This window comes from Anser brachyrhynchus (genome assembly GCF_964034855.1).
Source record: "Anser brachyrhynchus genome assembly, chromosome: 20".
Taxonomy (NCBI): Eukaryota; Metazoa; Chordata; class Aves; order Anseriformes; family Anatidae; genus Anser; species Anser brachyrhynchus.
In genome coordinates, this window is record NC_137713.1 from 2,362,391 (window position 1) to 2,386,770 (window position 24,380).

Below are 24,380 nucleotides of genomic sequence, written 5' to 3' on the forward strand. Positions count from 1 at the left end.
ACGTGCTGAAGTGGCTCCTAACACGGACAGCTTCTACAGCGTCAGCAAGGTGAAAGTCGTGCCCCAACACACAGCAAACATGCACAAACCTAGCTGATTCTTCACCGCTTTTCCTTTTTCTACTTCTTCAGTCTCTCGTCCTTTCGAGAACGTCATCACGCCCCCATCATCCTCGTTCTCTTTGGTGTCTTTTATATCGCTGTGGTTTTCACCCTCATGTTCCTCCTCATCACTTCCTTCTTCCATGCTGGCATCATCCTCATCTTCCTCTTCACTGTTTCCTACATCATCCATCCCCTCTGTAAATTTCTCAAAGTCCATGATATTCTGGAAACTGAACTTCGGTGCCTTGACCTTGGCAGATGGATCACTCTCTTCATCATCTTCCAAGTCATCCTCCTGGTCACTGCCAGCACTGCTGAGCTTCTCCTTTGTTTCACTGCCTAAGCTGCCATTGTCTTCTGCGTCTTCACTGCCACTGTACCATTCATCTAATGCTTCTTCAGCTATTAATTAAAAGAGAAAAAAGAAGTTATTTACTTAACAGCAAAATCTGTCGTTTTGCAGCATGCACCATCAGCGGCTACTGGTTTGAGCTCTGAGCTCCGTGCTCCGTTCTACTTTTTGCGTTGACTAGTTAACGGAAACACAAGGCCACATCCACAGAAAGGTCTTAGCTCTCATTTTCTGTAGCAATGATCAGTACACCCATGCCCTAGCTGATGGCCTTTCCCACGAAACACCGACATAATAAGCCAACAAGGCAGCCAGGATTTGCTGTGTGCGTCTTTAGAGAATCTGTAGATACTTTCTGTCCTCCACACAACGTTCAGACAGTGCGCCAGCTGAGCCTCACCTTACACTTGCTCACGGTCCTCCCTCAGTCTGAGGAAGTGGACCTTTTTTCTGGGATCTCCCTTTCCCTCACGCCAAAAAACACGGCCTGAATTTCAGGAAGGCACTTCAAGAAGGTCCCCAACTTAATTGTACCTGCTTAGTGCCCTGTAACGGGGATCTAAAGTTCATCATCTCGGTTCAGACAGCACTAACTCAGTGTAACATGCTAGCATCAAATTCTGAGTAGTTCAGTGAAAAGGGGAAAGAAATGAGATTTCTTACCAGGTTCTTCTTCAGACAGAGCATCTCCCCAGAGTTCCTCTTGCAAGGCTTTGCGAGACGTAGCTTTTCCACTGTACCTTTTATCAGCTTCTAAGAGAGAGGCTGAAGCTTTTTTCCGTATGTTACCAACAGGTAAAATGTCATCTGCAGTTTCATCCTCAAATTTGTCAATCACTTTAGCAACTGTAGCTGTAGGGAAAAAAAAAAAAAAGGAGGCTGTCTAAACTGAACTGAATTTCAAACTGGAAAAAGTAGTTGCAGAAAGAAGCCATCCTCTTCTGCAGAAAACTCGTCACCAACAAAAATATGGTGCAAAGATGAGCTGGATGGCAACACAGCCCCACACAGGAGTTGGGCTTTTCTGCCTGGGGAAGGGAAGTCAGCACACTAACTCTCTGCAAAGTAGGAAAGGTTGCTGAGGAATCAAAGGCAGAAAAAAAGCCTCGAAGCTGGGTTTCATGGAGATCAGGACCACTGCTGTCTAGAAACTACTGAGTAAGGTAATACTTAAGAACCAGACAGCTCCAAGGCCGTTTTGCAGGAAACATCCTGCAACTTCTATGTTGCCATAGGTGTTCTCCACCTTCCACTGCCAGGTTAACCTTTGCAGCAGGACAGGAGATGTTACAGGAACTGGCCAATTCCAGTCTCCCTCTCTTTACTCTGGACTTCTCTATATACAGGTTTGGTACCAGGGGGTTCACCTGCAGTACAGAGATGAGTATTTGTTAACAAATGCTTTTTTTTTTTTTAATTAACATTGCCTATACTCATAACCTGCCTCTCTTCATTTCAGAGAATCCACAAGAAGCACTAGACAAGCAAAGGCTACCCAAGCCCTTCCACAGACCCCTGAACTTAATGGGGGGTCTCATGAAAAGCATGGTCCTCCAGGTGGAGATCTCAGCGAAGCTGGAATGCCTTCGTTCACCCCACGCTCACAGATTCAAAGAGGAAAACTGCAATTCTGATGCACTTTGGCCTCTTGTTATATATCTGAGTCACATAAATATGTAACCATGTTAGAACGGCTTAGCAGAGAAAATAATCTCCCTGTGATTACTACTCTCTTTCATACCCAACTTCCCTCGGACACAGGAATGGAGTAGTCCAGCAAAAAGAACTCATCACACCATATTCCTTTCTTATTTTCATTCATGTGCAAGACACCCCGTATGCAAAATTACAGGGTTAGCTTTGTTCAACCAATTGAGCGATCCAAGTGGCTGAACATCGCTAAGTGCTCTATTAATGCCTGTTTGCAAATGTTAATGCCTCCCATATAGCGTTTGCTTGGGGCAGGGGAGGGGGGCAAAAAAATCTGCTCATAAGCAAGGCAACAAGCTCTGGCCTCAACAGCCACTCCAGCTACCAGCGGCTGGCAAGATGCTCAGCACCAAGGAACATCTGGGCAAGAGGGGCAGATGCGGTCTGTCCTGTAGCACTCTGCATACTGTTCCGGATGTCTCGGGCTATGCTAAAGTCTGAAAATAAGTCATAATTATTAAAAACAGGAGGACGTCTCTGCTGGCTACATCCATTTCCTCAACAGTAACTGCGATGTTGCTTATCTCAGAAGACACCAGTGCTATCTCATACACCTGTGCAGACGAACGAGGCTAGCTGGCACAATGCTCACCAGGACTGGTGCCTAGTACCTCCTGAAGCCAGCATATGTCAGTGCGCGATGGCGAACTTGCTACTTCCAGCAGTGAATCTCGCTGCTTCCATCGCTCACAGCAGCGCCTCGCACCCACAGCCCCAGGAAAGCCCCAGGCTGTGCCACGCTGCCCACGCCTGCCTCCAGCCACGGACGTTTATGGTGGACTACCAGGAGGAAGATCAGCCCCAGCGCGGCTCCTTTTTGCCTCTTATCCTGGAAGTTTCCGGCAGGATCCGCTCCCTGGCCTGTCGCAGCCTGTGGCAGGAGCCCACGCTGTGGCTGCCCTGAGGTAACTTGGGCGCTGGGGTGACCCCGGTCCCTGAAGTTACCCCGATCTCCGAGGTAATCCTAGTCCCTTGGGGTGACCCCGGGCCCGATCCCTGAGGTAAACTTGATCCCTGAGGTAAACTTGATCCCTGAGGTAAACTTGATCCCTGAGGTAACCCCGATCCCTGAGGTAATCACAGTTCCTTGAAGTGATCCCGGGCCCAATCCCTGAGATAAACTTGATCCCTGAGGTAACCCCGATCCCTGTGGTAACCCCGATCCCTGAGGTAATCACAGTTCCTTGAAGTGATCCCGGGCCCAATCCCTGAGATAAACTTGATCCCTGAGGTAACCCCGATCCCTGTGGTAACCCTGATCCCTGAGGTAACCCCAATCCCTGAGGTAATCACAGTTCCTTGAAGTGATCCCGGGCCCAATCCCTGAGGTAAACTTGATCCGTGAGGTAACCCCGATCCCCGAGGTGGTCCCGGGCCCGATCCCCGAGGTGGCCCCGGGCCCGATCCCCGAGGTGCCCCCGCTCCCTGAGTGCCCCCCGGTGCCGCCGGGTGGCGCCGCCCGAGCCCCGCGTGCTGCGGGACGCCCCGCGCCGGGGGGGCGCAGGGGGAGCGCCGACCTCCCCCGCCGCGGCCGGAGGAGACCGAGGGGAGCAGCGGGGACCGCGGGGCAGCTCCGGGGCCGAGCCCCCGGCCACCCCCCCCCGGCCGGCTGAGGCGCCACGTGCGGCCCCGTCCCGTCCCGTGCCAGCCCGTTCCGGCCCGTTCCACCCCGCCGCATCCCCGCAGGTACCGAACCGTCCTCTCCCCCCCACCCCCCCACCTTCCTCCGCGTCGTCCTCGGGGTCGCGGAGGCTGGGCCGGGGGTTGAGCAGCTCCTCCAGCTGCTGCGCCAAGGGCGCCGCCATCTTCTCGCGGGCGGGAGGGAGGCAGGGAGGGAGGGAGGGAGGCGGGCGGCGGGGCGGAGCGGAGCTGAGGCGGGGCGGCCGCGGGGCCGGGGCCGGGCACCGTGAGGCGGCGGGGCCGGGCCGGGACCCCCGGCCTCACCACACGGAGGCCGAGGCTCGTTCCCGTGCCGGGCCCCGGGCCTCCCGTCCCGCCCCTCAGCTGACAAATGTCTGCGTTAGGAGACGCGGGGTGGTTCGGGCAGAAATTGTCAGCACAAAAAACGAACGCATCTAACGCCCGAGCCCCCCCCAAGCAAGCCCAGGGGCGCTGGGGGTGTGCGGGTGTGCTGCGCCGCACGGCTCGTGCTTCTCCCGTTCTGCCCGTCGCTACAATGGGAGTAATGGTGGTCGTCGTATCGGTCTGAGGCGGGAGAAGTAGTATTTGCCAAGTGCTCTGGAGCCGAAAGGCACAATAATGGTGATTAGCTGCTTAAAAGCGTAGTCGTGTTACATAATGCAAAATATTCCTTTTTAATTATTTTTTTTTATATATTTTTAATCAACATTGCACTTGTTGTTTTAGTACTGCTAACTGCATAGAGTGAATTAATTCAGTTCATGTCCCATGTGGTAAATACGCTGCGGTCCCTGTTTAAGCCAGTGTCCCTGTCACAAACGTGACATCTAAAAGGCAGGCGCTGCCCCTCGGCCTAGCCGTGGCGGGCGGGTCCCCGCACCACATCTACACCAGTCCCAGACCCTCCTGGTTTTGCCTGTTTCCAGTGTCTCCTGGCGGCTTTGTGGGGGTGAGGTGGCCCCAAAACACAAGATGAGACCTGCGATTTGTGAATGGTAATTTTGTGAGGTTGGCACAGACCCAAATCAACATCTCAAACTGGAGTTGTGGATGCAGGAACTAGATTTCACGTCCCAAAATGAACAAACAACTTGAGGCGGTCAGGTTGGACTCCGGCATTTGGGCACTGCACGGCTGGCACTTGGGCTGTGCCTGTGAGAGTGACAGCAGCAAGCTGCAAACTTCAGCCGGGAACTGGCTCGAGCCCTGGCTCAGAGCTGAATTGAGTAGGCTGCTTTGCTTGCTCATCCCCTTCGTGTCAACACAAGACTCTTCCCCGCTGCTTATCTGCTTTTGAATGCTATAAAAATTAATCCAGACATGCATTCTAATTAGAATGCAGAAACGCACAGAGCCAGGCAGCAGTGGCAGTGGCGCACGTTTCTCCGTTACTCCAGGCCGCAGCTTTATTTCCCCGAAGCAGGAGCGTTCAGTGCAGCCGGTTGTCCTACAGAGGGCAGAGGAATATCATTAATTACCACTTCCTCCTGCAGCCCCGGCAGTGCTCTGCTACCTGCCAACTTCAGCTGGGGCTGGGAGCACTGAGAGGCACCAAGGTAGAGGAAGACTGGGGGAAATCAAAACAACAACGAGAAAAAGCACACACCCCTTTCCCCCTCCCAAGTATCCTCTGATTGTGAAAACTGTGAAAACTATGAAGATGCAGCAGTTCGATTTATATAAAAAACTAATGTTCACTGAAAACGCACGTTTTTTATTGCAAACAAAACCCTTGGGATTGTATGTGGTTAAGTATTTCATTTTATTTCAATTTTATTCGTATTTATTTTATCATGGTGTGACTGACAGGTATAATGCTCTGTGTTATATATTGTGTGGGTTTGCCATTGCTTCAGCGATGTGAAATTAAGCGCTGCTGTCACATTTGTTACTGACAGTTTTCCAAAACAGAAGTACATGGTGCATCTTTGCTGGCTTTGCTTCTAGTTTTTTCTTCAAGTTCACAGATATTTTGTTTCCAGAGTAAAAGACGCCATTATAAACAAAGGGAGGAGGCCGGAGAAATAAATCTATAGAAAACTAAGTAGCAGAAACAAGTGCTTACCTGAACAGTTACTTGGAAGTATCCACCCAAAGAATGTCTTTAAATAGCCCCACGCATAATTTCATTTTCAAACCTCTGCACTTTACAGAGAAAAAGGGATGTTTTCTACCCTAACCTAGCAAATAATAGATAGCCCCATCAATAAAGGGAGGAAGCTTTTAGTGGTGGTTAAATAGAACATGCCCAGTATAATTCATAAAAGATACATAGTGAGTCGCTTGAGTTCTTTTAAGTAAAAAAGCAAAAATTTGGCATTTTGAAGTCAACAGATTTTTTTTGTTGCTCATTTTGGTGAAATCAGAATTTTACTCAATGAGATTAACGGGACAATTGTTCAGAATAAATCCCCAACCCAGCAAAATTTGCATACGACTGTAAACACGAGGGATCCTGTCAAATCTGATGGACCTGTTTTTTCTGCCGTGCATCAGCCATTCACCCCGGTGCAAAATGAGCGTGAAGAGGGGAAAAAATCACGCTGTGATCAGCAGCGGGCATCGCGTGCACCTTCCCCTGCGCTGCTGCGGAGCGGGGAGGACCGGAGGAGGCTCTGACCCCCGGGCCTATTCGCATGCTGGCGCTTGCTCACGTTACCTAAGAGCTCCATTCATCAGCAGTCAAAAGGCTGCAGGAGCTGTTCATCTAAAATTTCTGATAAGGAGATTCACTCGGCATAAAACAACATCAAACAAAATCCACTGTATTAAAGTCATGGATTGTTAAAATATTTCACCAACACAGGCTCCTTCTTTACAGTTTATTCTCTCCCTTTTGCCTTTCACTTAGCAGGGTAATTAAATCAGACTCTCAGACTCGGTTTTAATTTCTGGTTCACATGCCCTCAAACCATGCTGCTGTGGTTTGGATTCATAACCGTGTGGGAGAATATTTGTACAAAAATGATATCAATACATTTTAATTTAAGACAATCATGAAAGCCTTTTTATGCATGACAGTACGTTCCGTAAAACCCTCTGCCTGTTTATAAACTATAAGCAGAAGCCATCAAATTAACTGACATAATTTCTTTGGCATTTTCCCTCTTAATTTTACTTTTTATTTACATGCTTATTTGCTAAAATGGAAATAACACCCTAAACACATAACAGATAAACAAGGGAATTTTGAATAGTCTGTGCTACAGAAAAGTATTTTTAATTTCTCACACTCAGCTTCTTTTGCTCCTGTGGATTTGTGGCGCTTGTCATCTTTTAGGAAATTGTCAGATTAGATGGTAGCTTTGGAAGTGAAAGACCATATCATACTGGTGTGTCTGTATAATTACAGGTTATTAATACAAATCCATCTTTTCAGAGCATTTCTTAAATACAGAAACAAGGAAACGTGTTGGACATGCGGAGCCATTCAGGCAACAGCACTGAATAATTTACTGTGTAACCTGCGTGCAGTGGCACTCGGCGTTTGGTTCTTACCTTGGCGAGCAGAGTGGTGGGAGCAAGTTGGGCTGCAGTCTGCAGGCAGCAATCTGTGGCAGGATTCCCATAGAGAGCCACGAGAATTACACGCACCGGAGTGGCGTCTACTGAATTTAATTGAATTGCATTATCAACAGCAGAATTTGACCCACATACAGAGGACTGCGCACTGTCCAAAAATAGCTACAAGCCAGAGCTGAGCTTATCTTTCCAACATTTTGCCAAGCAAATGTAATTTTCCAAGCTGACCTTTTTCATTTTAGCCATACTATTTCATTTTAAGATTTTCTTTTTAAATCAGCAACACAATTTCTCAGTGAAAAAAGAAAAAAAACTTAACAGAAAGAAGATGGGGGAAAGCAGGAAAGAACACACACAAAACCTAACAAGTAAAAGAAATTAGATTACAGGAAATTTAGATGTTTATAAAAAATTATCTCGCTATAAATATTTATCTATATTTTTTAATTAATTTATTAATGTTATTTATATTTACTTCGGTATTTCTGATATTCCTAACCTGTCGCTCATTCAAAAAATACAATTATTTTCAAGATTTAATCAACTCCTAATTGTTCTTACATCCAAAATTGTAATGAATATAGTTTATCTGAATAAAATATGACTAAAGATGCTTCTAGCATCAAGGCCACACAGAGACAACTGAAAAACTGGAAGAAAACCTTTTTAGACAGAGCAAAAATCCATTTTTCCTCCACAAAAACCTCACAGAGCAAACCACACGTGCAGTGCACAAAAAAAAAAGAGAGCGCACCAGCTCCTCCCGACATGCTAAGCTCAATCACACAAGGTACTTTTTATCGTAAGGTTCACTCTCAACAATTCACCGGAACACCTCGGCATGTGTTAGACTGCGTTTCTATAGAAGTCAGTGGGGATGTTTTTCCAGCTTCCATTTCCAGTCTGTGTTGCATGACGATCCTCACGCCACATGCAGACCTTCCAACAAAATCACAGTAGACCTGTCCTGCAAGCCTGGGCTCCTGAGATGAACAGAGCTAACCAGTCATTCCTCAGAACTGAGATACCATCAGCCTCTTCAAAGGCTCCCATTCTGCAGGAAGCACGCTTGTACCGAAACCAAACAGAAAAAATCTAATTCTTAGGGCTGCCAAAAACGCTGCCCAAACAGTGCTCCAGATGTGATCAAAACAAAGATATTCCTGAATTTCAAGGCAGCCCGTAACAGAAGACTTGAGAGATACCAACTGCGCCCCTTATCCCCAAGGAGCATCAAGTGGAGGGCCAAGGGGTATTCTCTGAGAAACAGAAAGTGAGAACACAGTGAGAACAGCCACATGCATCCAGCCCTGCGATTCCACGCGCAAAGTGGTACGCCCCGCAGAAAATCAGTCATCCTAAGAGTACCCTTACGATGCCAGTCACAGTAATTTCAAGGATAAATATTTACTAATGTGAAGGCCAGATAACTGTACGGCCACGTTTACTCTTCCATTTCTACGTTATACTGCTGGGTTTACTGGGATTAATGAATGAAAAACTCTCCAGACAACGAGCAGCTCAGCTTTGTAAGCCTGACTTCATGGTCCATAACTAAAAGCAACACAAATACTGTTTAAAAAGCAACAGAAGAAGAATAGCAATCACAGACGGCTTCATAACCGAAACGTATTTTTAGCGGTGCCACTAATTTCAGTTAGAACTTCAGGAACGTTTTGTTGCCATCAGGAACGCGGAGCCCCGCAGCACAATGGCAGACAAATAAAAGACCTTCCAGAACCTGCTCCGGCTTCACCTGCACTGCTCCCTGCTACCTCCCCGTCCCTGGCTCAGCAGCGCAGGCAGAGCTCAAGGATACGGATCAATTGTTTTAAGCTTAACGTATGTGAACGTAAATACTAGTCTGCATACTGGCTTAGGGACAGAAAGCAATACTGCAGTTGCTTATATTTAATGCTGCACGAACATGCAAGGCTTAAATACAACATTCTTGTTCGGGGAAAAACTCCCAACCACGGCAAAAGGCATTTTTCCTGAGAGGACACTACGTTATTTGCCACTTCCTAGAATAGCAAAAGTATGTAAATCACCAGTGATATTTTTAAATTATATTTATTTATAGATTTGTATCATGTACCCGTCACTCAGCATCTGGGTACACATACACATATTAAAATAATATACATCATTTGTCTACAAATCATAATTTAAGTACATTCTTACTCTTGGGATACAGATCTTTACAAATCCCCTACCATTCCCCAAGCAACGGCCTGAGTAAATAGATAATGGAAATGACTGAAGAAGAAAGGAAACGGCAGAGGAGTGCCACACAATGAGAGCACGGTGGAACGCAGCACGCAGCCGATGTGAGCCAAAAGCAGAGTTGTTCAAATGCTGGAAACTCGCAGCATTGTAAAGACGCTTTTATTATCCTTAAAATATCTCCCCTGCATAGATTAGCTCGATATGAATAATACTTACAATATCTCCTGTGTACCTTTTTTTTCCTAGTAAACGGCCTTACACATGGGATTTGCAAAATCTTCAGTCTTGAACATTTAAAAACAGCTCCCTTGTCCGCACCAGGAGGGCACGCACCGCTCCCCCGGCTAACTCCATCGAGGCCACCGAAAAGCGGGCGAACAGAGCGGGGCTGCGCGGGGCTTAACGTCATCCGACTGCACTTTCTGCTGGGATACAGCAACAAGGTGAAGGTCACCGAGACCAGGAGCAGCCCAGGAAGAAAAGACCAGAAGAGAGCAATTCTAAAAACACTTTTGAAAATACGTTGCACATATGCACAGTTACATACATGTCACGGCCACGTTTCTGCAGTTATTAGCATACGCATGTAAAACCCATCCACGCAGCACATGTTTTCAGAGGGCCTTCTCCTGCAGACCGCTATTCACCCGAGTAATGCTACTGAAGTCAATGGAAATGCTCTTGTAAACAAGGACTTACAAGAACCCAACGCAACAATGATTTCAAAAGGAGTTTTGACTGTGCAATTGTTGCTGGATTAGGGTCTTCAGAAACCCCGAGCTTGCTCTGAAGAGCACAGAATTCAAATCTGCAAAGTGCTGGGGCCTCCAGACTGGATCCTGCTTGGCTTTAAGCATGGGAACGGCTCCTGTGCTTACTCCTTACGGTGGGCAAAATTCCTAGGAAAGGCAGCAGGAGCTTTGAGAAAAGGCAGGCTCTCCTCGGTCCCTTTTATAAACCAGTGACCTACACTGAACCAGGGAAAGGGAAAGGGAAAGGGAAAGGGAAAGGGAAAGGGAAAGGGAAAGGGAAAGGGAAAGGGAAAGGGAAAGGGAAAGGGAAAGGGAAAGGGAAAGGGAAAGGGAAAGGGAAAGGGAAAGGGAAAGGGAAAGGGAAGAGTTATTTGGCAGACATGATTTCTACAAAATAAGCCTATTCAGTGAAATTCTCATTTAAAATAATTGATTCAACAATAAAACAGCAGCACAGAGCAGAAGCGCAAATAGCAGTATTTATAAATAGCATTTGCCCAGATAAATAAAAGTTTGTAATAAACAGATCACCCATTACTTTGCTCATATAAATGCAAAACAGAGGCAAAAAAAATAGCAACAGTATAAAAGACAAATAAATGAGTTAGACACAGAGCCCACGGGTTTAAGAAGTCTCCCCTGTATTTAATAAAGCACGATTATTACTTATTTTTTAGAAACACTAACAGATCCCTTGCAGATAGTTTTTATCTTTATATTATTATATAAGACATTTTGTGTTTAAAGTGAACTATTGCTTCATCCAGATGGCCCCTCTGCTGGGCATGGAAACCAAGTTGTGAACAAAAATTAAAAAATCACCACTGAAAAATACAAATTGTACAACTTTAAAGCATTTCGATTTTTTCCCCCTCAGTCCAAAGAGATAAATAATTGAATTGCTGAGAATGTAGAAGCCTGTGTTTTAGAGTAAATTTCTGTGTCTACATAAAATAAAAAAGAAGCCAGACAGAATCACAACTAGTCAAAAGATGAAGGAAAATATGCAATTATGGTTCATCCCATTCTATTATCTCAGCAGGTGGAAAACATTTAAACAACTCGTGACTTTTCAGAACTGAACCCAACCCTTCGCTTCTAACACAACTCACAATCCTCTTGGAATCAGTGAGACTTCAGAGGAGCTGAATATTTGGGACTCTGCAATAATTTGTAATAAAAACATTAAATCTCTCGTTCCACAATGTTTCAAATTTTTTTTTTTCTCCCAGAAAATCAGCACATATCTAGTGCAAAGCAAAACATTTTCCCCCCCTGCCCTTTAGAGAACTTCACTCATACCAAACACTATTAAACAATTGACTCAGCTCAAAAGAAAAAAAAAAGGATTAAAATTACTTTCAGGACCTTGAGGTTATGCTACTTTCCATACCATCTAATTAGGAAAAAAAATTACCTTTGGAGAATTAATTTATCTCAAAATAGGTCAAGTAAAAAACACATATTTGCGAGTTTTTGACATTCAGAAAACATTTTTGTTTATGCATAAAATGCACATTAAGAGTACATTTTCTCTCAGCATAAACCAGGGATAAGCTAATGTATTTAACAATTTGATTAGATTCCAATTTTACAACTTAACGTATAGAGTAGTGTTTTATTTGTACTTTACCAACTGAGCCTGCAGACGTAAAGAAAGGCTGTAACTACCGATACCTGTGATCTGCATTGGCAGCAGGGTTTAGACTTCTACCAAAACAAAACAGCTGGACAGGATTATCAGTATAGCAGATCACTCTCTTTTTCAGGGCTATTTTACTCAAAAAAGAATCCATTTAAAAATGCTTAAAACATCAAATGAAACACAAGTTATCTAAACATCAGATTTTCTAATTTTATTAAAAACGCACAAATTTTATCCAACATGTTTTCTTTCATACAGTGAATGGTCTAATATGCACTGGAGGTCACACAAGCTTAGGTTTATTAGAACAATAAAAGACATATGAGAAATTTAATATATAAAGAAAAAAGTAGCAGCTGTTGACTGCATATTTGACCATAAAATTTAAATATTTTGGACTTTTATTTTAAAGACACAAAAATAAAACCTGTGTGGGTCTATATAAGTCATATTAACAATTCCATGAATGTTCAACAGGACTAAAAATTAGCAAAGATGTTTGTTTGTTTTTTTAACCTTGTAACACTTTTTAAACACCTTCTCGGGTTGCTGGTGCAAAGCACCTTACAGTATTTGTGCTATATATTTACTTTATTTGGCAACTGTCTGGGTTTCGTGGGTTTTTTCTTTGCCTTCTGTAAACAACACCTTTTACAAACTAGCACAGTGAACCACAAGCCCTGCAATCTGTTATAACATCTACAGAAAAGAAAATGAACTATTTTGGTTGGTTGCTCAAAATATTTTGCTTTTGAACAAGAGGTTCTAAAACAGGATTTATTAGTAAAACATTGAACTCCTGAATTTAACATTAGACGTAAACAGTTGACTGTTTTTTAGTTCAATAGAGTCTTTTTGTTTAGCTTTTCTCTCTCTGTGAAGGTAGAATACTTTTTGTTTGTTTGTTTTTCAAGTCATTTTCGTTAGAGGTCTGGTTGGTGACCTTTGCTATGATGAGGAGGTTTTGTATGTGTAGCTTTGTGAAGGTAGAAGAGTTGGTGCTGAGGGCTTAACATTTAGCATTTGTTATTTTGGAAAACAAGAACAAAAAAAAAAAAAAAAGGAAAAAAGAAAGTTGTCCCACCTGATATTCAGCAGGCTGAAATGGCTGAAGCTAAAAAGAGTTTCTTGCTGTCGAACTTTCTGAGAGACAAAAATTAACAAACAAATTCATAATGCCAGAACCATCCTTAACCGGGAACGCTAGAGTTCTTGAAGCTTTTTTTTTTTTTCCCCCTTTTCTTTGACCTTTCCTTCATTCAATCAGTGTTTTTTAAACGAGAAGTTTCTAAGGATTGTGGCTCTTGGGATGACATCCAACAGGGTAATCAGACTTACGCCATCCTACGGTATGGCAGCACTTTACTGTACAGCTTCACCAGTTCCTTTGTCAGTGGTACAAAAAGAGTCCCCTCGTCTGTTTGTCTGTTACAACCGTACAGAGGCAGATTGTCCTGGTCTAGAGCAAAGCTTGCCTTGGAGCCGTTTGCCTTCAGTTCGTTCCCAAGGTCACATTGTCTTAGGGCGGGAGAGACGGTATATTTATTCATTTCTGTACACCGAAACAATAAGCAGACTAGATGCTCATCACTTACTTAAGACCCAGTCCGTTTTAAAGCTACCACACGGCCGCCTCGTTCATTTCGGGTGGATGTGACAAGTGATTGCCGTAGTTAGCACCACCGTTGACGGATAGCGAGGAAAACGGAGGACTGGGGCCAAAAACTTCCGCGGACATGGAGTGCAAGGACCCGGGCAGGTTGGGTTCGGGGCTGGGCGAGTCTCCGGGCGGGTGGGCCATGATGTCGGGGAAGCGCTGCGCCTCGCTGGACGGGTGGTGGCCGGGCAGGGGGTGCTCCAGGGCGCCCAGCGGCGTGCCCGGCGGCCCCGAGGAGGGCACGAACGGCAGCTCCACCGGCGTCTGAGCTTGCGAGGAGGGAGGTCCTTGCGGGAAGAAATCGTAATTGCTTCCAGGGCCGTAGTACTCGCTCTGGTAATCTAGCGGGCAAGCGGACACGGAGGGAAGGTGACGCCCGGGCGCGCAGCGCTTCCCCCGCCTCGTTCGGGGCCAGGCCCGGGGACCCCCCCCCAGGTCCTGCAGAGCCCCCGGCCGGGCTGGGGTGGGGTGGGGGGGTCCCGGCCCCGGGGAGGGGGGGGGGGGCGCGAAGGGCGGCGCTACCCACCTCCGTAGAAGGAGAAGGGCCCGTTGGGGATGAGCTCCCCGGGCTCCAGCCGGTCCACCAGCGGCCGCATCCTGCGCGGGCTGCGGAAGAAGGCGTGCCGGCGGGCGCCCAGCGCGCTCAGCTGCTTCATGCGCCGCTCCTTGGAGCGCCGGTTCTGGAACCACACCTGCCCGGGCGGCGGACGAGGGCCGGTCACCGGCTGCCCCGGGCCCGCCGAGCCCCGACGGGGCGGGACGCGAACGGTGCCCGCCCGCCCGCCTCCCCCCCCCCTCGGCCCGCAGCCCCGGGCGCCCCCCCCCGCCCCGCCCGGTACCTGGATGACCCGCATGTTGAGGCCGGTCTCCTGCGCCAGCTGCTCCCTGATGTGCCGCGTGGGTTTGGGGGTGGCCGCGAAGGCGGCCTTCAGAGTCTCTAGCTGTTTGGCTTTGATGGTGGTGCGGGGGCCCCGCCGCTTGGCCCCCAGGTTCTGGTCGTCGTTTTCGTTGCTGCCCGTCTCCTTGTCGGAGACGTTGGCGCTCTCCGAGTCCTTGGCGTCGTCCTGGGAAGGGTCTTGGGAGTCCGGGGACAGGCTGGGGTCACTGCCGGTGGTGGCTGCGCGACAGCAAACGCGGGGGGTCACGCTCGGCCCCGGCCGGAGCTCCCCCATCCAGCGGCAGAGAGGAGGAAAAGGAGGAGAAGGAAAAGGGGAGGAGGAGAAGGAAAGCAGAGCCCCGGCTCCCGGCCCCGCCGCCCGCGCTCCCTCACCTGAATGCAGGCTGTTTTCTTTGGCAGTATTGCTGTTATTTAGGTAATCTTCTTTGCAGACAAACTTGTTTTCGTCTATGATATAAAGCTCCTCGCCGGTGGAGAGCTGCTTGTTACACATCATACACGTAAAACAGTTCAAGTGGAACACTTTGCTCCGCGCCCTGCGGACCAGGTCGCTGGGGGAGATGCCCTGGGCACAGCCCGCGCACTTGGTCCCGAAACACCTGCGGGGAGAGCGGCGGCGGTGGGCGAGGGGGGCACCAAAACAAAAACAAAACAAAAACAAAACAAAAACAAAACAAAAACAAAACAAAAACAAAACAAAAACAAAACAAAAACAAAACAAAAACAAAAACCCATCCCTCCCCAGCGTTCTCCCTTCCTAACGAATATCTCCCTGAATTATATCTTGGAAAAAAAAAAAAAAGAAGAAGAATAAAAATAATAATGATAATAAAAAAAGAACACAACAAAAAAAAAGACAAACCGACCCAAAACAAAAGAACTGACGTGGCCGGAGCACAAGCTGCTGGAGGATGCACTGGGCGCCGGGGCCGCGCTGTCCGCGTCCCGCACCCCAACGAACACGGCGCCGAAAGCCCGGCCCGGCCGGGGCGCGGGGCCGCGGGCGCTGCTCGAGGGCGCGCCCGGGGCCGCTTTCGGCGTGACGGCGGCCGGGCCCGGCCCTCCCCGGCAGCCGGCCTCGGCCCCGGGGCCGCCGGCCCTGAGCCCCGCGCGGAGCCGCCGCGGCCGGGACCCGCGGCCGGGCGAGAGGGCCCCGAGCCGGGGCTCCGGGAGCCGGGCTCCGGCCCCGGGCAGCCGCGCTCACGGCCGCGGCCCCGCCGGGGGGCCCCGGGACGCGCGGCCGGGGTCGCCCCGCTCCGCGCTGCCGGGCCCGGCTCGGAACGGCCGGGGCAGCCGCGGGCATCCCGAGGCGCGGCCGGGGCAGCCGCGGCCATCCCGAGGCGCGGCCGGGGCGAGCCCCGCGGCCCCCGACGGGCCCGAGCCCCCCGAGCGGCACCGGCGGGGGGAGGAGGATGAAGGATGGGCTGGGAAGGAGCTGCGGCCCCGGGCCGGGGGCCGGTACTTACCGAAAGAAGTCGTTTTTGCAGTAAAGCTTGCCTTCTCGCGAAAAGCATTTCTCTGTCAAATTGCATTTACATTCACAGCACTGAACACACTTCACATGCCAAGCCCTGTCCAGTACATTCAACAAAAACCGGTCCAAGATTGGCCTTTTGCAGCCCGCACAGTGAACCATTGTCTTTGGTTATTTCTGAGAGTGGGGGGTATTGGTTTCCCAGGTGTCAGGCAAAAAATTTCAAAATGAAAAAAAATATAAAAGGCGACAACACCGGCGTAGGTTTGCTTTGTGTGTGTGTGCGTGCGTTTGTTTTAAAAGCCTTGGAGAAGTGGAGGAGAAAAAATAGAAAGGGAGGAAGAAAAAATAAATAAATAAAAAATCTTCGTTCGGGTGTCCTAGGAGGGAGACACAGGAGAAACCACCCACTGCCCGAGGAGAGAGACCAGCGCTTCGACGCAACCGCAGAATCCCGGCCGCTACCAACAGCGGCAGAGCGACAAGAAGTGACAGTAAAACAGCAACGACTGGAGAGGTCGGCGCTCACGAAAAAAATTAAAAATACAATAATTGAAAAAACAAAAAGCAAAAAAAAAAAAAAAAAACGCCGAAAAGCGAGTGATGAGTTTTTCTCAGGTCTGAGGTAGAGCAGTCAGGAGTCAAAGTGCATCTGCTTTTCCCAACGAGAAATCAAAGGAGGCGAAAAAAAAAAAAAGAAAAAAGGAAAAAAAGGAAAAAAAAAAAAGGAAAAACCGAAAAACAAAAGCAGGACATCGGGACCCGACAGCGGTCAGACGGACGCCGGCTGCCGCCGCGGCGACATGGCCCGGGGATGGGGGGCGGGGGGGGGGCGGGGGGGGGGGGAGCCCGGGCGGCCGTGGGTGCGCTGCGAGCGCGGCTCCTCGCCCTCCGCCGCGCTCCCTCGACGTGGCGGCGGCGGCACCGGCACCGGCCGCGGCTGCTCGGCTCCTACCTGCCCCCGCGCTACCCGCGGCGTCCCCGCCGAGCCGGCATCTCCCGGCGCCGCCGGCTGAGGGGCGCCTCCCGGCGGGGCGGGGCGGGCCGGGGGGCGGCGGCGGCGGCAGCAGCAGCGGCGGGGCCGGGGCCGGGAGCGGCGGGGCGCGGAGGGGAGGGCGCTGCCCGCTGCCCGCTGCCCGCTGCCCGCTGCCCGCGCCGTCCGGCCGCGCAGGGCGCTCTGCATGTTCCCGGCAGCCCCCGGCCGCGCCTTATGCACCGCGCGCACACGTCACCGCGCGCCGCGGCCAATCGCCGCCTCCCGCCGCCGCCGCCCCCCCCCCCCCCCCCCCGCCCCGCGCCGCCGCCACCACCGGACGGGGCGTCCGCGGCCCTTTATAGAGAGCCGCGAGGGCGCGGGGGGCTGCGCCGACACCGACACCGCCCGGCCCGGCCCGGCCCGGCCCGGCCCGCGCGGAGGCCCGGGACGCGCTGCGTGGGGTAGGTCGGGGTGTGGCGGGGCGCGGGAGGTGCGGCGACGGGGCGGCTCGCTCGGTACCGGCGCCCCGTCTCCGCTCCGCTCCGTCGGTGGGGCCGGAGCCCGCCCGGTGCGCAGAGCCCGGTGTGGAGGGTGCGGGGCGGCACCGGGAGCCGCCTGTCCCGGGAGGAGGAAGAGGAGGAGGAGGAGGAGGATGGGGATGGTGGTGATGGGAGGGCCGGGCCGCGGTGCCCCGACGTGCCCCAGGGGTTCGGGGGGGGGCCCGGTACCGGTACTCTGTTCCGCCGCCCGGAACCCCTCGCCCATTGCCGCCGCTCCCGGGGCAGCCGCCGGGAGGGACGCGATCGCTGCCGCCGCGCGTTGCCGCCGCCCCCCGGGGCTGTCACCGCAACCCCCCCGCGGCCCCCGGCCCGGCCCGGTCCGGCCGCTGCTGCCCGGTGGCTGCCGGGGAGCGGCGGGGTCCAGCGGCCCGGGAGCTGCGGAGCGCCGCAAGCACGGCCCGCGGCCCGCAGCCCCCCGGGTGCGCCTTCACCGGCGTCCTCCTCGTCCTCGGGGACGGGGAGCAAAAGACGGGGAGAACCGGGCGGAAACCGAAGCCAGGGAATCGCCGCCCGGTGCCGGGAGCGGAGCTGCGGCCCCGTGCCCTGCCCGCAGCCCCGGCCTGGCTCGGGGCGGGGACGGGGACGCGGAGCCTGCGGGCCCCGGGCCCGGCCGCTCCGTTACCGGGGCTGCCCCGCGGCCCCCCGGTGCCCCCCGGCCCTCAGCGCCCCGTCGGGGCGCCCCGGCCCTGCCCGGCCGCAGCCCGGCCTTGCCCCCGCCGCCCAGCGGGACCGGGGGAGCCCCGGGCCGCCTTTGGGGCGCTCCGTGCTCGGCACAGGGGGGGTCCCGCACCCGCCCCGGCCGGCGCCAGCTGCCCGCTGCTGCCCGGGGACCTCCCCCCTCTGAGTGCGGGCCCCCGGGGACATGCGGCGGCGGCAGGGCTGAATGCGGCAGAGGCGATGAGCGGCTCCCGTCCATCAAGCGCCGGGGCTGCTTTCACAGCGCCTTTTTTTTATTATTTTTTTGTCTCCCCCCCCCCCCCCCGTTTCCCCAGGCGGCCCCGCAAGCAGCTGGGCGGCCCCGGCCCCTCCAGCTCCGGGCACACGCCGCTGCCCCCAGCCCGGGCTCCCCGCAGCCCCCGCGGGGTCCCGCTCCCTGCCCGGCCCCACGGGGGCCCCGGCGGCGGCCCCCGCCCGAGCCCCCCCCGAGGAGCGGCGAAACCCCCGGCGCTGCTTCCAGCGGCTCCAAACCTCCCCGGGGGGCACGCACCCGCCGGCGGGGACGCCTCGGGGGCGCGTCCCGGCAGCTGCTTCGCTTCCTTCCTTGCGTTATCCCCCCGTTATGTTCGGGGAGCCGCCCCGGGCCGCAGCCGGGGTGTTTGGGAACGGAGCGCCCCCCCCACCCCCCGGTCCCCTTCGACCGGGGAAAAAAAAGGCGAAATTAAAAAATAAATATTAAAAAAAAAAAAAGAATTTATTTTAAATCTCACGCGGAGGAAAAAAAGTCGCCTTCAGCCAGCTGGGACTCGCATTTTCTCGCCGCCGTTCCCGTCCCCATCGCCCGGTGCGCGCCGCCCGCAGCGCTCGGTCACGGGACGGCCCGGGGGGGGCTGTTCGGGGGGCGCCCTGCGGCCTGTCCCGGCCCCCCCCGCCCGGGTCCCGCCGCGATTTTCCCCCGAGCGGAGCCGCGGAGAAACTTCCTGGGGCCGGCGCGGGGAGCGGCGGAGGCGGCTCGGGGCGGGGGGGGGGGGGGGAACCGGCGAACTGCCCGGCGGCACCCGGCCTCCTCCCCTCCTTTTTTTTTTTGGTTTTATTTTATATCGAATTTTTCCTTCGTTTAAAAACGCCCGAGCCGGGCACGGGCAGCGAGAGCCCGGCGACGCCAGGCTGCGGCCTCCCGGTCCCCGCGGGGGCTCCGGGCACCCCCGGCACGGCCCCGGCCGCCCCCCCGCAACAGCGGGGCCGGACCCGGCGGCTCTGTCCGGTGCCAGCAACAGCGGCCGCGGCGCTACGCGGACCCGGAGGCATCGCAGGGCGGCTTCCTTCCGCCGTGTAGCGGCCCCGTGCCAGCGGCCCGGCGCTGGGCAGGCTCCGTGGCTGCGCTGGGTCTGCTGGAGGGAGCCCGGCAGAGGCGTTTCAGCCGAGGGGGTGCTCCTAACGAGGGGTGCTCCAACCGAGGGGTGCTCCAACCGAGGGGTGCTCCAACCGAGGGGTGCTCCTCCCCAGGGGTGCTCCAACCGAGGGGTGCTCCAACCGAGGGGTGCTCCTCCCGGAGAGTTCCCCCTCTACCCCGCCGTGCCGGCTCGCTGCCGAGGGCAAAGGCGGCCCGGCCGCCCCGCTCCGCTCCGGCCCCTTCCCGTCGGGCTCTGACCCCTCCGCACGCCGCTGCCGGTGCCGGGGCCGCCCGAGGCTCCCGCACCGCTTATGGCAAACACGGGCAATAAATAATTACAGACCCGGCGTGTGCGCGTCTCAGCGAGAGCTGCCGGGGACGGCTGGGGACCGAGCCCCGGGAACGGGTCCTGAGCCCCGGGAACGGGTCCCGAGCCCCCGGAGCGCGTCCCGAGCCCCGGCGGGTCCCGGCGGTGCCGCGGGGCCGGGGAGCGGGCGGGCGGCAGCTGAGCGGGCTTGTGCGGGCTGCCGGACGGAGAAAGGGCAGCTAAAAGGCGAATAAAAGAGAAAAGAAAGAGAAAAGTAAAGAGGTGGCGGGGACGGGGAGGGGGAGACCATAAAAAAAGAGGGTGAAACAAACCCCAGGAGGACGCCCCGATCCCAGCTCATCCATCTTCATTGTCTCCGTGTGTGCAAAAGCAACTCCGGTATAAGGAAAAGCCACTATCAAAGCCATGGCTTTATTTTATATCCTATAGATCAGGAGGGAGGCAAAGCTTTATTTTCGCCCAGAGACAGATATTTTATTTCTCTCTTACGGTTTTATGTGTGAGAGATGTCAAAAAGGTAAAATAGATTGCTAATGCATAGGCAAAACGAAGCTGTTTTGGCATGCTCTGTGTCATGAGGTCTCCCAGGGAGAGCAGGCTGGGGATTTAGGGCTGATGGGAGACTCGGGGGGATTTCTGCTAAAACATCGCTCTTCATAAATTCAGCCGCGTGGTCAGCCCGGCGGGGAGAAGGCGGTGGAAGGGAAGAAGGGAAGGGAAGGAAGGGAAGGAAGGGAAGGAAGGGAAGGACGGGCCGGAGCGGGGAGCGGCGGCTCGGGGCCGTTCTCCCGGCGGAGCAGCGGCTCCCGGCGCCGGGGCCCCTCGGGGCGCGCCCGCAGCTCCGTGCGCGCCCCCGGCGCTGCCCCTCGGGGCCGGGGACCGGGGGTCCGGGGTCCGGGGGTCCGGGGGCCGCCCCGGCTGCGAGCGGTGCGTTGTCGGCGACTTTCCGCGGAGGTAAAATCCCTCGCCCCGTGCTGCAGCGCTTCTCCCGCTCTGTGACCCCGGGGATTTCCTCGGCACGTTGAGTTCAGGGCTCGGAAGCCCGAGGCCATTACTCCCGCAGCGCTCCCACCGCCGCCGCTCTCCCCACCTATTTTAGCGTTTGACTTCTGGCTGAAATTCACCTTACGGCAAGCGACGGCCGCCAGCAGCGCGCCCCCCGCTCCTCGCCCCCGGCTCGCAGCGAGCCCCGGCTGCGGGGCGGCCGCGAGGTAACCAAAAAAAAAAAAGAAAAAGAAAAAAAAGGAGAGAAAAAAAACACAGCAAAGCAAGGTGCAGTTCATTAGGGAATTAATCGTTTCGGTACCCCGGGATGGTCTCGTCTCTCCAGGCTCGGCGGGGCCGTGTCGCTCCCTGCTCCCCATCACCGAGTGTCCCCGGCAGCGGGCCGGGTCCCACCGGGGGCACCGGGCTCGGCCGGCCCCGGGGCCCCCCCAGGCTCCCGGCCCCGCTCCTGCCGCCGCTCGGGGCCGGGGCCGGCGTCGGGTCCCCGCAGCCGCGGTACCGGAGATGGGGGGTGCCCGGCGCGGGGCCGGGGGGGCGCCAGCAGAAGGTGGCCTCGGGCTGCCCAGCAAGGGCTGGGACGCAGCAAATCGGCTGTCCCGGTAACACGCGGGGACGACGCGTCTGCACCGCCGGCGGGGCGCCGCTGCCCCCTGCCTACCTGCGGCGGGTGCAGGAGCAGCCCCAGCCCTGTCCCGGTCCCCGTCCCCATCCCGAGCCCCGCAGCCCAGCTCCCCCGGCTGCTCGCGGAAAGGAGCCCGGCCCCGGGCGGTGTTTGTATCCGCCTGCTTAGCCCCGGCCTCTGATTAATCATCTTCTATATATAGGTTCCGTAATTTGATGCCGCGTTCCTATACAATATCCTATGTCACGCCGCGTTTGGAGAGGCTTCGTTTCAAGGCTGATGGGATGGGGAGGCTCTGGCCAGGGAGCCCCCTCCCGCCCGACCGCACGCAGCCCCCGGCTGCCCGGCCCCAGGCGTCACAGGTGGAGCCCGGGCAGGGGCAGGGGCTGCGGGGGGGCGATCAGAGGGGTCACCGGCACGCCCCAGACAGAGCTCGTTAACACCGCTCAGTCCCGCACCGCTCATGACACCCGAACTCCTAATTGGGCGTCTGATTCCTATAGGGTCACCGCTGCACTGGCATGAAACTGGAGCGTTGCGGTAAGATGTGGCCAAACGCGTGATTTTACCAAAAAATGCACACTTCAAAACTGTGATGTTGTCTCACTGCACAGCCAGAAGCGATGTGCCAAGTTCAGCTGTACGCATATGCGGCTTATCTCAGCACTAGCAAGGCCATGGCATGCGCAGCCACAGTCCCACTACTCTGAACCTCATCAACATACAGCCCTCAAGATGCAAAACACCAGACCCATTTGTCCTAGCGTGTGAAATTTCACTAATTTCAGCTAATTTTTCCAGCAGAAGCCAAGGGACAGCTCAGTTCCCATGAGGGCCCTGCCCAAGGATGCTCTGCTGTCCTGTGTGCCACGGCCACGCCACAGGATGAGCCCCTTGTGCAGGGCACAGCCACTCCCCAGCCTTGCCGAGGACCAAGCTTCTACGTTCATAAACTGCCTTTGAAAACCTCGAATTGTTCTAAAATTAATTCCTCGTGTCATTGTCACACACGGCACAGCCGGGCTGGTGAGAGGTAAGGGCACGGGGAGCAGGGTGCGGGCTGGGAGCAGCTCTGTGGGGTCACCCCGCAGTGGTACGGGCACACCCTGCCTCTCCCAGCTCCCGCTCGGATGCGCTGCACCCACCGGCTGCGCCGCTTTCTGCTCCCTTCCCTACCTTGAGGGCAAACCACATCCAGCCCCTGGCCCTGATGCCTTGCGGGGCTGCTGCAGGGCTGAGCCCGGTGGGGCCGTCTCGCACTGCCTGTCCCGCAGGCGCCGTCCCACGGTGGCATTTCCATTCCAAAGTGGCAAAAATGTAGTGTGAAAGGCTGCTCACACCCCGCTTTGTTATGCCCCAGCCCAAACTGGCCCTTTTCCTGTTCGGCACCCGAGATGTTTGTGCAGCTCCTGGCAGCGGGTGTTGAGCTTCGCACGCCAGCTGCTCGCAGGAGCAGGAACACGCGGGGCCGCGTGAACAGAACCAGCCCGACCCCGCTGCTCCCCTGACAAACGACCTCTCACGGCTTGCCACTGGGTTTGTCACTCGTGCGGTGCCGGGACGGAGTGCTTCCATCGGCCAGGTCCCTGCGTGCTCTCATTGCATCTCTGCACCCGCGGCTGAGGACGGCTGCAGGGAGCAGAGGCTGAGGCATCCAACCCCAACCATCACATCCGAACGTGCAGAGATGTCCGGGCCCAGAAATTCTGAGTCTGCAGTATTTCCCACCAATGTGTTTTTCTAGCTGTTGAAATAAAATCTTCATTGCTCTAATTAGTTAATATTTGTAAAGTCTTTAAGATTCCTGAATAAATGGCAGAAAGAAACTCGCATGGCTATTAGATAAGCGTGCTAATAATAACGACGATGGCTGGTGAGAAGACATCACTCCTAATGATGTATGATTTATTTCCTTAAGGGTGTGCTAATAAACAAAACCCATTTTTAAAATCTGGCACATTTATTCCACATACGTTCGCGGATCGAGCAAGTTACCCAGCAGGATGGGCCTCCTCGTCCTCCCACACCGAAATTCCTCACTGAGACTTGCAGTGCCAGGCGGGTGATTACCAGGGTCAGCACTTGTTCCACCCAGCACCCTCACCATCAAAATCCATTGCCCTTGTCCTAGCCCGTGGCCAGCCAGAGGCCCCCCAGGGGATGGCATTGGGCCTGTGACGGAGCTTGGGCATTCGCCCTCGTCCTGAGCTCTGCAAGGATTATGTGGAGTCCTGGAGGTATTGCACATGCCTAGGCCAACCTGAACCGACACCAAATGTCGTCTGTTCTCTGTTGTCAATTCTGTTGAAAAAAAAAAAAAAAAAAAAAAAACTCACCAAAACCAAAAAACAGAGAATGTGCTCCCCAGCTTGTGAAGCAAAGTGCTCCTGCTACCTCAGCGGGGTCAGCCCGCAGCGCCCGCAGCCCCGCTCCGCGGTGCCTGGGTGCCCCGGGGGAAATCAGGGGCCGGGGAGGCGGCTGCGTGCCGATGGACGCACCTTGCATTTCTGCTCTGCCCTCTCACACGACAGCTTCACACAAAACCGACCCGGTGTTAATTCGACACAAATCCTTCCTGTGCACCCACCGGGGACGGGGGCAGCGGCACTTCCCAGCCCCGTCTGGGGGCACGAGCGGCCGCACCGCCGAGCCCCTGCTGCAGGACCGGGCAGGGCCTGAGGAAGGGGTCAGGGCTGTGTGCCCCAAAAGATGCTTTCCTACCGTAGTTTTTAATCCCCCAGATTAATATTATACAGGGAGGGAAAGTCCATTTCCAAACAACAATGTGCTTTTCATTCCCATATTTGAATTCAAGTACGTTCATATACAAGATACTTGCTTAGCTTTAAAAACGA

The 24,380-nt window shown here is 54.1% G+C and overlaps 3 protein-coding genes and 1 long non-coding RNA gene across 22 annotated transcripts in view; 1 reads left to right on the forward strand and 3 right to left on the reverse strand.

The window, feature by feature from the left end:
• AATF (apoptosis antagonizing transcription factor) overlaps positions 1-4,364 on the reverse strand; it is a 52,923-nt gene extending 48,559 nt beyond the window's left edge. The window contains exons 1-3 of one of the 5 annotated variants that reach the window (XM_080563542.1): positions 3,887-4,354; positions 1,120-1,308; positions 90-506 (exon numbers count right to left, since the gene is read on the reverse strand). In XM_080563542.1, coding sequence (XP_080419668.1) covers positions 90-506; positions 1,120-1,308; positions 3,887-3,971 — 691 coding nt within the window. In that variant the 5' untranslated portion in view covers positions 3,972-4,354. Of the gene's footprint in view, positions 1-89; positions 507-1,119; positions 1,309-3,886 lie in introns of all 5 variants that reach the window. The other 4 variants (XM_080563543.1, XM_080563544.1, XM_080563546.1 and 1 more) reach the window with 4 other exon arrangements.
• On the forward strand, positions 3,060-23,475 carry LOC308181014. 4 transcript variants are annotated; one of them, XR_013941288.1, is made up of 3 exons: positions 3,060-3,167; positions 3,204-3,852; positions 22,327-23,475. It is a non-coding gene; the product is annotated as an uncharacterized lncRNA (long non-coding RNA). The 4 variants fall into 4 exon arrangements; XR_013941289.1 differs by lacking the exon at positions 3,060-3,167 and having other exon boundaries at positions 3,776-3,852; positions 22,330-23,475; XR_013941290.1 differs by lacking the exons at positions 3,060-3,167; positions 3,204-3,852 and adding an exon at positions 17,332-17,421 and having other exon boundaries at positions 22,330-23,475.
• On the reverse strand, positions 10,938-17,043 carry LHX1 (LIM homeobox 1). Of its 5 annotated transcripts, none has more exons than XM_080563555.1 (5): positions 15,977-16,923; positions 14,883-15,109; positions 14,452-14,729; positions 14,139-14,304; positions 10,938-13,899 (listed from the first exon to the last, which is right to left on the reverse strand). In XM_080563555.1, exons 1-5 carry the CDS (start codon positions 16,144-16,146, stop codon positions 13,574-13,576), a joined length of 1,167 nt encoding a protein of 388 aa, XP_080419681.1. In that variant the 5' UTR covers positions 16,147-16,923; the 3' UTR covers positions 10,938-13,573. The 5 variants fall into 5 exon arrangements, with proteins under 5 accessions (XP_080419681.1, XP_080419680.1, XP_080419682.1 ...); XM_080563554.1 differs by having other exon boundaries at positions 10,938-13,953; positions 15,977-16,919; XM_080563556.1 differs by lacking the exon at positions 15,977-16,923 and adding an exon at positions 16,940-17,043 and having other exon boundaries at positions 10,938-13,953; positions 14,452-15,109.
• The window catches only part of LOC308181013 (uncharacterized protein), a 163,073-nt gene continuing 161,385 nt past the window's right edge, over positions 22,693-24,380 (reverse strand). For all 8 annotated transcript variants that reach the window (XR_013941274.1, XR_013941275.1, XR_013941276.1 and 5 more), the window contains one exon: positions 22,693-23,826. The gene's annotated coding sequence lies outside the window, so the exon portion shown is untranslated. The remainder of the gene's footprint in view (positions 23,827-24,380) is intronic.

Coding starts and splice junctions, on each gene's coding strand:
- LHX1 (XM_080563552.1), bottom strand. CDS start 16,146: ATGGTTCACTGTGCGGGCTGCAAAAGGCCAATCTTGGACCGGTTTTTG. Junction 14,305..14,451: donor TCAACATGCGGGTCATCCAG/GTACCGGGCGGG, acceptor CCGCCCGGGCAG/GTGTGGTTCCAGAACCGGCG. Junction 13,954..14,138: donor GCCCTTCTCCTTCTACGGAG/GTGGGTAGCGCC, acceptor CTTGCCCGCTAG/ATTACCAGAGCGAGTACTAC.